General features: G+C 41.3%; 1 protein-coding gene across 2 annotated transcripts; it reads left to right on the top strand.

Annotated features, from left to right (window-relative positions):
• The first annotated feature begins 5389 nt into the window (after positions 1-5389).
• On the top strand, positions 5390-6584 carry LOC128822190 (3'-5' RNA helicase YTHDC2-like). Of its 2 annotated transcripts, none has more exons than XM_054003827.1 (2): positions 5390-5972; positions 6419-6584. In XM_054003827.1, the coding sequence occupies exons 1-2, from the start codon at positions 5600-5602 to the stop codon at positions 6511-6513; spliced, it is 468 nt and encodes a 155-aa protein (XP_053859802.1). In that variant the 5' UTR covers positions 5390-5599; the 3' UTR covers positions 6514-6584. The 2 variants fall into 2 exon arrangements, with proteins under 2 accessions (XP_053859802.1, XP_053859803.1); XM_054003828.1 differs by having other exon boundaries at positions 5390-5774; positions 6419-6579.
• Positions 6585-11996: the final 5412 nt, after the last annotated feature.

Genomic DNA, 11996 nt, shown 5'->3' with positions numbered 1-11996 from the left:
TTCTCAAAAGAAATTTTAAAAAAGTTTGTATATTTTCTGTTTAAGACTGGGGGCTTTAACTGTCAATCCGTTGGGTATTTCTCTTCTTATGCAAGTTAAATAAATCTTTCGTTTTTCAATATAATTTATAATGCACAATATAAATTTTCCATAATGCCCTGATTTCTAAATTCAAATAAGCATATACAAGACAGTCAATGCCAACGTTAATAACAATGCTGTAGCACTACTAGCTGCACTTAATCTCCAACATTGATATACCTAAAATCAGACATCTCTGAAAGATGAGCAGGAGACACCTGATTTCCAGAGATGCCGGACTTTTCAGAGTTTTCACCAAATCAACAGGACACCTAAGTTCTTGTGATCTCTGAAAGTCAAGTCTACCTCAAATCAGATGTTGAACAATAGAAAAAGAAAAGCACTGTAAACCTCTCCAAATTTACCTAGAAGTGGTTTTGCAGTAGAAAACAGCTGAAGTCACTGCATAAAAAGATGCCAAATGACCAAAATCAACTGACCAAAAAAATGTAAGAACTTCCTTCTAGATAACATTCAGCCCGAGCATTTTCAATTAATCTCTTTCAAAACCCACTAACAAAACAGTAAGTTAATTTGCAAGCAGAAGTTTTAATTTAGTAACATTCCTTTGAGCAAGGTAGCCAGGGTGTGCAATGCAGGACTTTCTCAGCATCCAGAGCCCAACTGTCCAGAATACCATCTCTTTCAATTTCCTAAATACTACATCCAGCCCTTTTCACACACTTGCTAAAAAGTTCCCTGTTGCTCCATGAGGTTCTCGGTTAATAGACATGTCAGGGTTATCCGAGTGACACTGTCACCCAGCACAGATGGGTTCTCTTGGGGATATTGGCAGAGTGAGGATAGCACTAAACCATAGGTACAATTCAAACTTTGTTTTCTTCACAGGATGTTATGATTGATACAGAAGAGAATTTATTATTAGAATGGCACAGGATTTCTACAAGCAGAGTCAACATAGTACAATCTGTAACTAGCACGGTAGGGAATTTATAATACAATTTAACTTATAATTTCTCATCACCTGAATCTCTGCAGCTCAGGTCAGATCCCAATCCATGGTTTGCTGTATCAGTATTACAATGACAATCTCGAGGGGCTGGGGAGCCAGAAGTTGCAGGGGCTGCCTGGGAAGTCAGAGCAGGGCCTGGCAGCCAGGACCACCCAGCCATGGCAGCCAGATCAGCCCAGGGTATCAGACACTTCCCTGGGACAACAAAGGGCAGGCTGGGACACGGGACCAGGGTGGAGCTGGCTTGGCCACCAGGCACTCACATAACGTGACTTTGCACACGTATACCAAGCTACTCAGATGCAGGTATGCTCAGATCTGAATCTGTGCCTAGCCTATATAAAGCATGCCCAGGTAATATAAGGGCTAAATAGAAGTAATTTCCTATGTAAACCTACTTCTTCTTTTTTTTTTTTTTTTTTTTATTTTTTTATTTTTTTTTTTTTAGGGAAATGAAATTAAAAACATAATTTATTGTCTATAATGCAACTTACAAAACACATATTTTTTGATGTTGCTGTAAGATAGATGGAAGAGTTAGGTATTCTAATTGCTGCCACTGCTTAGGTATTCAGACTGAAGATCTTTATGTACACTATGATCAAAAGCAATGCCTGATGGTGTCAAAGGAGAGATTATACCGTGTTTCAGCCGGCTTCAGATAAAGACCATCTTTGTTTACTGACCTTCACTGTAAAAAGATTTTAAGTAACAGACATATAATGTGAGTTCAAATTAATGTTATAGAAAACATCACTGTGTACAGCAAACTGCATCTGCTGCTAACAGAGTAATGGTTTAGCTAGGAAATTGCTAGGTTAAATTCTCATCAAAATCTTGTGTCTGAAGTCAGTGTATTACCCTCTTCACATTAGTTTGTTTAGATCCACTTCTCATCACAGATCTATGATTTAAAGCTCCATCTAGAAATATAAGTCTTGTGCAGCCTTTGCTGTGGAATTCTTAGCAAGTAGAGCTGTTTGAAAACTCTTACAACAGTATATTCAAAAGAATGTTTTTTTTTTTCAATCTAGGATTAAAAATACTTTAGAGAGAATATTAATTTTTAGATAGAATATTAATGCCTCTTTTGAGAAGCTTCCTAATAATTTTTCACCTTTATAAATGCTCAGCCACCTTGTAAAACTGTTCTGAAAAGTGTACTTTTTTGTCATGATGATGATTAGTAGAAATGAGAACAGATTTGCCCCTTTTTCCAAAAATATCCTAAACTGCTCTCCTACGCAGACAGGTTCCTATTCCTGGATCTTACATAAGGATCCACATTTTGGATACAGAAAGTTAGAAGTTCATTTCCTCATTTCTTGTATATACATGTAAACAAAGATATTGAATAGTCCCACTATTTTTTTTGCCAAAGTATGTTATTTGAAGCTGTATTTCTGTTAACAAAATACCACTTTGGTCAAAAAAAGTGGGGGCACATGTCAAGATAAATGGTCTTTTTGTAGACTGTGACTAGGAGGTAACCTCAAAACCTTTTGCTGCAAGCTACTGATGACTGCGATAGGTAAATCTGTTCTGTGCTCCAGAAAATTTCTGCAACATAGGTTTTGTTTTCATCAAAATATTTCAGTGAAACAGTATTCTAGTAGGAAATTACATTCTGGATAAATTTAATCTCCCTAGGGAGCACATCAGTTCCTGTTTCAGCAAAGACACAAGCACATGAATGACGGGGATGAAATCCTTCTGCCTTCAGTCGACTCCTAAGCTCACAAGACATGGGATCCCTGCAGTTTTCATGCTGCCTTGATAACATGTTGTAGACACAGAAAGATCTGCTAGCACAGGATCATTCAACTCTCCCTCCTGTCCTCTGTCATTTGCTCACCCTGGAAACTAGAGTTTCTCAATTTAGGAGTGAGGAGTAGTGGAGAAAGCTGTGGGAAGACCTGGGGCATATCTGACCCTGTTGGGAATCACGCTCTTCCCAGCCTTCGTCCTGGAGTCGTTGCTGAACTCTCTGGATGCCTTGAGGGCACTGAAGGGTTGCGGCTCAGTTCAGTTCAGCAGTGATGTGGGAAATGGATTTGTAGAGACAAAGACCAAGTTCTGCACTGTGGCAAGTGAGCACCTGAGAGAGGTTGTTTTACAAGGACAGAACTGATCAAAAGGCTTTTTCCTTGATGTCTCAAAAATCAATAAGAACTGAAGTAAGGGAAGTGGAAAAGACAGAGAAGTAAGGAATGATGTGTCAGTAGATGATAGGAGAGGTTCCAGAAATGGGGCAGAGGCAATCACCCGCATCAGCAGCCAAAGGTCTGGGGAACTATCAATGGATCAGTGTATCCAGGAGTGTGCAGTAGAGCAAGAAATGCCCATTTTCACTGCAGTTAATTTATTAAACAAATATCTCTCAACAGAATTAGACATCAGTCTTACTTCCCTAAATGTGTATAAATACATAACTTACTTCATGGCAACATTAATGATCACAGCAGGCAACAGCTGTCTGCTTACAAATTTACTATAATGCTTAAACCCCTACATACTGGAATTCCTTTTTTTTTTTTTTTTTTTCTTTTTTAATAATCAAGGAACTGAAAAGAGAAATAAATCTTGTGCTCTTTCATTAACTTGGTCTTGAAGAATTGGCTCACCAGTGATCCTTGCATCATATTTCAACAGCTACGAAGTCTTACAGCACTTAAAATCTTTAGAAAATCCCAAACAAACAAAAAACAGAAAGACTAATTATTTTGCAGCCAAACCTGACACAATCGAACACAGTACAGAATTGATAATACTGTTTCACTCACTTCCTTTGCAGTTCTTTTTCTGGTAGAACTGGCACCTTTTGTGGAACATAAGAGTGTTTACAAGAGAGAAAATGTTCTGCAAACTGAAAAGAAGCCAGCAAAAGTGCCTCTAGGGAGGGTAAAATAAGAATACCTAATTGTATTTAAACGTGCAGATGTATTTTTGCATAAAACTGTGCTGCTTCTTAATTCTTCTTATAAAAAATACATGGGTATTTGGACATATGTTAATACAAGGAAATCATTCTTATTCCAGGGGTTATTTGTTTCGAGTCAACATTAGCCAGAAGGTATTTCTGAGGCCAATCATGAAAACGGAATTTTTAAATCCTTACAGATTGTTATTTTTAATATGAAAAACCACAGCTAGTGATTTTTATTAAGAGAATACGTCTAAAGAATAAAACCTCCATGTCTAAGAGCCTGGGTAAGCACAATTCTTTGCTTATTCATATGCTGAGTGCAGACTGCAACTCAGTATTTAGCAGGGCTGCAGCAGGCAGTGCATGCCTGACCACACTCTCCTCTTTTTTCACCCTTCTAATAGCATTGGACAGTCAAAAAAGCAGTGAAAGAAGAAGGGCATGTATTAAGGAATTTGTTATGCAGGATGCACTCAGGCTTGACGCCAGTCTCAGCCATATAGATGAGACTTAACCCAACAGTTAGTTATCTCTCTGCCCTGCTGTATTTACAGGATTGCAAACTGAGAGCAGAATTGAACCTGAGGAATCATTTTTCAGAATCATGGAGCTTTTTGTCTATAGGAAGGCAAGATGATGCTGTTAAGAGGCAAAAACTGTTAAGAGATCTGGGTTCATAATTAAAGATTTCTGATGTGACTCTTTCAAATTAGTTATGAGCTCTCATTTTTTACTCTTGATACCAAGGATGATAAGAGGAATGCTCATCTTATTCAGCTGAAGTGTTTAATTTTCCATAATAACTGTGATGTGCTTTGCAGTGGCAGTACTGAATGTCACAGGAACAGCTATGAGGACCTAGCATTATGTACTTTGATTGAAGATACACAGTCAGATAGCTGAACTGAAAACTGAAAAAAAATTTAAAAATAACCTTAGAACAGATCAATTGTTCCGCTCCAGTGTGATCTCTCAGTGCAGAATTATGCTGAAGTTAGTCTTGTAAAAGCTTTGGTAGAGGTCGCTTAAGAGCTGTTTTTCAGTCAGCTGCATCAGACAGTGAGTGTTTATCTTCTAGTTATTTAATTGCTCACTTCAGTTCACAACTGAGGATGTTTGTTCAAACGGAGGAGTAGTTTGTTCTTCTTCCAAGTACTCTCCTTCTGACCGATGATGTTTCCAAAGCAGCAGCCTTCAATCCCGAGCCCTGTGTCAAGCCCAAGAGGATTGGGTTTAGTTTCTACCTCGTGTCCTCAGCGTGGAGTCAAAGGACAGCAGGAAAAGACGATCCAAAACCAAGGGCAAGTAACACTTTACAGAGTGAGGAGGCCGAGGGCCGAGATGACCCTCGCCACAGCTACGTTTAATACCATGAATTAAAGCACGTAATTTATGACCGGACAGGGCACCAGTGCCACGTTTTGGCCACAGCCATACACATACCTCGGTACTAGGCAGGCTTGGCCCTACCGTCGGGAAAAGAGCCAATTTCCTTCCCTTCGGGCCGACGGGGCTGTGGGTGACTCCACGCAGGCCCCGCCCGCCGCCAGCGCCGCCCCTCGGGCCGAGCAGCTGCGGCCCCCGATCCGTGTGGGGCCGTGTGGGGCCGTGTCGGGGCCATGTCGCGACACAGGCGGGTTCTGCGGCGGCAGCCCGGCGGGGCTGCGGGGGACTGGGCTGCCGGCGCCGCGGGGCGCGCCCGGGCCGAGGCCCTCAGGGAGGTCGGCGTGGACGAGGTGGTGGAAATGGCGGTGCAGCTCGCCCTGGAGCGGTTCCGGAGCGGGGACGAGGCGGGTGCGCGGCACAGCCCGGCCCGGGGGCAGCCTGCGGCTGTTGGGAGGGCGCTGGCAGCGGGTCAGGGAGGGGATCCTGCCCCTCTGCCCGGCCCTAGTGAGGCACGGCTGGGGTGCTGTGTCCGGCTCTGGGCTCCCCAGCACAGAGACAGGGAGCCACTGCAGGGGTCCGGCAGAGACCACCGAGATGAGATGAGAGGTCTGGAGCATCTCTTATCAGGAGAGGTGTGGGAGTTGGTCCTGTTAAGCCTAGAGGAGACCGAGAGGGGATCTCACTAATGCATATGAAGATCTTCAAGATGAGTCCCAGGAAGGCGGTGCAGAATTTCTGGTGGCAGGACAAGGAGCCGTGGCCATAACTTAAAACACAAGAAGTTCCACCTGAACATGAGGGAGAACTTCTTTCCTTTGAGAGTGGCAGATCACTGAAACTGCTGCCCAGGGAAAGTGCTGAGTTTGCCCCTCTGGAGACATCCCAAACCCTAGATGTGTTCCTCTGTCAGCTGCTCCAGGTGACCCTGCAGGGGGTTGCACTGGCTGGTCTCCCTTCCAATCCTAGCAATTCTGTGGTTCTGTAACACTGAGTTGTCAAGATTAGTGCCTGTTGCATTGTTACTGTTTTCTCATTATTATTTATCATTCTAGAGATGGAATTTCCTTCTAGTTTCACTAGTACTGAAAGAGCATTTGTTCACCGTCTCTGTCAGTCTCTTGGACTGGTATCTAAAAGCAAAGGGTGAGTCAGGGTACAATTTTCAGTTTTTTGGTGCAGACCAATAGAATTTCAAGACTAATGATAACCTGACTGATGTTTTCAACATACTCAACTGTGTTGCAAGGAATAGTATTAGAGAAAAAAGTGTAAAAGAGAAATGAGCATCTGTGTTCGTTGCTGTATGCATGCTTGGAAAAGCTTGTGACATGCCTTTTGGGACAGCTTGCTTTTATACTTTGTGGATTTAATGGCTCCATTAAAAAAGCTTCTCACTGTGATTTCTGGTTTTTTTCCCAAAGATTTTGCATAGCATCTCCTACCTTGACAGATCAAAGTCAACCTAGAGTAGGTTCCTTTTTCCTAAAATATGTTTTCTTCTCCCGCCGACAGAAAAGGAGCCAATCGCTACCTGACTGTAAGGAAGAAGGATGTATCAGAGGCACACGCAGGCATGACTTGTGGCTTGGCTCTCCGTACGAAACACGCTGTTCGGAGTCTGATTCAGCGCTTTCCCGTCACAAATAAGGAAGGCACGGAACTCCTGCCAAGGACAGAGCGAGGAAATGCCTGTGCTGTTGAATCTGGTACGTTGGGCGTGTGTTCTGCTTTGGACTTGTCCATCGCCACCACTTGGAAAAACCACCTGCAGCCCAAAGACAAAAGAAACCTCTTTCTGTTCTGTCCCCTCTCGTGTCCTAACAGACACCTTCTTGCAAACGCATTAACTTTCCTTACTTTTAAGGTCTTTTGGAACTGGTGCTGTGAGGAACTTGGGAAGTCATATCATGCACATGGTGATGTCCACCTTGTGTTGTGTTACTTTAGAATCTTTGAGGCAGTTCCAGCCAAACCTTTTTGGAAGCACATTTTGAAATGTGGCTCCATAAAAGTTCTGTGAGGTGGGATTGAAGAGTCAGTGTTCCCCTGCTGCTGTAAGAGCACCCATATGAGAAAATGAAGTTGTCTGTTCTGCTTGTAGAAATTAATGTCCTTGATAAATGAAGAATTTTAATTTTTATTTCTTCATCTCTACAAAATAGATTTGGTCCTTAAGAGACTACTGTCCAGACTTCTTGATTTCTTGAATATGGAAGAGTTCACTGAAAGACAAACTTCTGATAAAATGTTGGGGTTTTTTTTTAAAAAAACCAAGGTTTTAATCTAGATTATTGCTTTAGCAGCTACAAGTGGAAGAGTTACAGTGTGTTTCTGTGTGCAGAGATGGGTGTAGTGAACAGAAAACACTTGTACCAATATGCCTTGTTTAATGGCATGGTTCTGATAGGTGGTGTCTGTTCTTGAAGTGCTTCCTTTGCTGTTCTTTCCAATTGTTTCAGTTGTTTAATAGGATTGTTTAATGAACAGAGGGAAGCTATAATGCAAGGACTGAAATGCAATGTCTTAGGAATGTAAGGGATACGTTAATGAGCAGTGTAATATTTGCCTTTCTCCGCATCTCAAGAATGTATTTTTAGTTCTCCCGATCTCTTAGTCTGTGTTTGTCTTGGTACAAGAGAGCTTGAAATTTAGTATATGAATCTGTGAATGACATTACATATGTATAATTGACTTTACAGCAAGCTTTTCATTCTTCTGGAAGATAATTCTCAAGGAATTAGAGAGTAGCACTTGCAATGATGGATGTGAAGTAGCTGCCTCAGAAGATGTGGCCGTTTGTTGGCTACTTATGCACTGCTTTGTAACACATCACACTGCTGTGTGGGGGCCAGGACTCTTGATACAGCATGCTTGCATTAGTATGATTTCAGGCAAAGGCGTGGAATAGCTTCAAGGCTTACCCCTGGAAGTGTGTATTTCTAGGGAGAACTGCAGGTGTGAAATGTGGGCGCAGATACAAGGGCCACCAAAATACACCGGGCTGTGTTCTCTGGTTTAGTTTCTGTTTCTCCTTTTGCTCTTTGTGGGCTTCTTTGACTTGGAGCAATGCTCTGGAAGAGTCTGGTTTTGTTCAAAATACCTATGAAAGTAATAACTGTTTTGAAAGATATTTATTTCAAGCACTGCAGGAGGACATGTTGCTATAAATATGACTTCTAAATGTGTGATGGGTTTGTCACTTTACCCACAGGGATGCATCAAAAGTCAGCAATGTTAATTTTTCAGTACAGTTTTTGAGCAGTGTTTTTCTGTGACCTTCCTCTGTATCTGCATAAATAAACTTTTACCTTGTCTTCACAGAAAACAAAGAAGTAAACAAGATAACTTTTCGACTTAATGATGGTATCCCCCAGGTCCCAGTGAAAAGAGGGGAATCAGAGTTTGATTCCTTCAGGCAGTCACTACCAGTTCTTGAGAAACAGGAAGAAATTGTCCAAATAATAAAGGACAATAAAATTGTTTTGATCATAGGAGAGACTGGATCAGGAAAAACTACGCAAGTATGTTTCTTCAATTAAATAAAAACTAGAACAGTATTTATGACAATTGTGTAATATTTGTGATACAGGATATTTTGATGCTATTGTAAGGCTTTTCTTTTCCTGTATGATTGAGAATCTTGTTCCAATTCACTTTCTTGCTTTTGAAACACTAAGCCAGTAGATAGGTACTAAAAGCATAAATGATTCCTCACAATTTTCTGGTAGATACAATTTTTTCATTAAAATAATACAAAATATTGAAGGGAAAGTAGCTGTGATGTTTGTATAGGCCTTTTTCTTCTAAGGTAGTTCTGTTCTTAGTACCCAGAGGTTTTTTTGTGTTAAAATGAGCGATTATCTACAGGAGTTTTTTTTTTAGATTTCTCTGAAGCAGGAGGGAGACACTGCAAGTTTCTTCTTAAAAAAAACATAAAGAGGTTATACTTAGAAATTTACTTTCCACTGCTTCAGGTATGCTTGCCATGATAATCCTAATGAAAAGTCTTTTGCAATGTGTAATACTGAGATGCAGTTAAATTGTTTCCCTGTGCTCACAAAGCTGTGACTGTCTCAAAAAGTAAATTTGAACCACTTCTTTACAGATCCCTCAATTTATCCTTGATGACTGCTACAAGAATGGAACTGCCTGTCGTGTGTTCTGTACTCAGCCCAGACGTTTAGCAGCTGTTGCTGTGGCTGAAAGAGTGGCAGCAGAAAGAAGAGAGAAGATTGGCCAGACAATTGGTTACCAGATCCGGTTAGAAAGCAGGTACTAATGGTATTTCTGAGTGCCAGTTGATCTTGTGTTGGTCTTGTGAATCTTGTGCACAGGTAAACTGCAGTGTGTTTGGGTTGCAGCCTCCCAGGTGGGATATGTTACTGCAGGTAAGGAATATGTAAGAGGGAAAAGGATGGCTTTCTTGCTGTGTTTTGCAGTTTCATGTAGTAGGTTGTCTTGTAGAACTGAATCTCAGGTATTTTCTGTTGACTTCTTCTGCGGAGTGTATGCAAGGAAATCTTTGTCTGATTTTCAGATCAAGTCTACACTTTCTTTTTTATTTTTATTTTTTTCCCCCCTCTCTACTTGTAACAAGTGTGGATCCAAAAGTTCCGCAAGCTTTGAAGGTAGGTGGGAAGATCAGCATGCTGTAAGAAATGTTATGTAGTGTGAGTTGATAGGAGTCATAAAAGGGAAAACAACAAAATTGGAAAGCGACTGATGAAGATGAGCATTATTGATCAGTCTAGTTTGGGCTAAATTTACTCTTCTTCAGCTTCTCTGTTTAAAACATGAAGTGAAGTAAAAGTAGAGATTTCAGTATCACTTGATGAATTTGTCTGTAAAGCAGAGCATGAATGGATTGTGTGGGGTTTTTACATCTTTGCACCGTGTAGCCAAATGACATTTCAGGGAAGGGCCAGCAGTTGGGATATGAGTGACCAGAAGATGGCAAAAGGTTGTGTTGCTTGAGTGAACAAAGATAACACACAGCTGATGAAAATGAATGCGCTTGAACAACAAAGCCGCAGTAAGAATTCAAATGTGTGTACGAAAGCTCACAAGGATATAAAGAGATTAGAAGAGCTGGTGAAGATGTATCACAAATCAGCTGGATAATTAATATATGGAAGTACTATGCTGGCAGAAGAAGAGCAAAGTCAGGTGAAAATGGAAGAATTGCTGGAAGCAGTGCAGGAAATCCAGCTTGAGAGGAATCAATACAATTGCTGCAGAGAAACACTAAAAGGGAGAAATAACAATATTTTGAGGTGTGGACAAAAAAAAATCTGGAATGGAGATGTTTAGAGGTGTTTATAGTAAGACAGAAGTATAATTTTTAAGGTTTTCTTTTAGGATGGCAGTACCAGAGGGCGTAGTGACAATTGCTGTTTTTATTGGGACAGCTTCTCTCAGTATAGAATTGTAACATTTCAGTAGTTTGACCTTCTGAAGGAGCAGAGGATGAAGCAGATGACTTTGTGATTTAGTCAGCTGTACTGTATTGTGTCCTCAAGGCAAGGCTTTGGGAGCTGTGGGGAGGCTTCTGTGAGGAGGTGCCAGAAGCCTCTCCCGTGTGTGACAGAGCCGGTGCCAGCCAAGACAGACCTGCCTGTGGCCGAGGCTGAGCCCATCTGTGATGGTGGCAGTGCCTCTGGGACAGTGGGGAACAGGGGAGGAAAAGCTGCACAACAGAGGCAGCAGTTCAAGAAGAGCAGTGAGAGCATGCAGAATTTCTTCATGCTTCTCTTTTAGTTCCTTATTTATTAAAATCTGAATCTTATTTTTTCAAGTAATCCGTTGTCCAAAGTTTTGGGGCGCAAGCACTACAAATTGTTAGGAAATGTGTGGGAAAAGGCACCGGTTAAAAACAAGTGGTGTGCAGGAGTCTTTTGGGGAGAGAACTGTAATTCCTCTTGTGGTCAGCAGCTGCTTTAATTTTTGATCCCTGGAAAGCTAGCTGCCTTTAAATGGTGCAAAGCCCCTGAGCTGTCTGTGTGATGTGTTCCATAGGGTTTCTCCAAAGACACTGGTAACATTCTGCACTAATGACATGCTCCTTGGCACGCTGATGGCAGGAGACAGCACCCTCTCCACCGTGACCCATGTTATTGTGGTGAGCATCCTGTGGTCTTTCATGTGGGGTGGGGCAATATGTATTGCCTTGGAAAATGAGGTCCTCATTTGTTTTATTTAGATTTGCTGAGCACTTCAGGTGTTTTTGTTTGGTAGAAGATGAATCAGCTTTAGAGACTTTCTGAGTCCTTAGAGTAGCATGATTGTTTTGTGGAGTTTGGTGTTTTTCTGCGTGTTTGTGGTTTTTCCTGTAAAAATAGTTTATTTTCATGGCAATGATTACTTGTGGAATCAGGAGGAGTGGAGAAAGACAGAAGTGTAAATTTTTCTGAACTTCCCCTGTCAGCAGCAAATCCTTAGGGAGGCTTACATGGATGTGGTTCAATGTGATTGTCTCAGAATTCCTGTTATCATTTGTTTTAGCATTACCAGGTTTTCAGTCCATTTGTTTGCCCAGAGTTTTCTAGATAATGTGGAGGCTAATGGCTAACAAATGATTCAGATGTGTTCATTTATGAGTATGCTAATATTCCTATTGTGGAATTTAATAAG

The sequence above is a fragment of the Vidua macroura genome, chromosome Z (genome assembly GCF_024509145.1).
Source record: "Vidua macroura isolate BioBank_ID:100142 chromosome Z, ASM2450914v1, whole genome shotgun sequence".
Taxonomy (NCBI): Eukaryota; Metazoa; Chordata; class Aves; order Passeriformes; family Viduidae; genus Vidua; species Vidua macroura.
The sequence above is the reverse complement of the archived record's forward strand: the minus strand, read 5'-3'. Positions and strand labels throughout refer to the sequence as shown.

What these genes read in the sequence shown, in the direction of transcription:
- LOC128822190 (XM_054003827.1), top strand. Translation starts at nt 5,600, where the DNA reads ATGTCGCGACACAGGCGGGTTCTGCGGCGGCAGCCCGGCGGGGCTGCG. An exon ending in CCACCGAGATGAGATGAGAG is followed by an intron (nt 5,973 to 6,418) that starts GTCTGGAGCATC and finishes TTATCATTCTAG; the next exon opens with AGATGGAATTTCCTTCTAGT.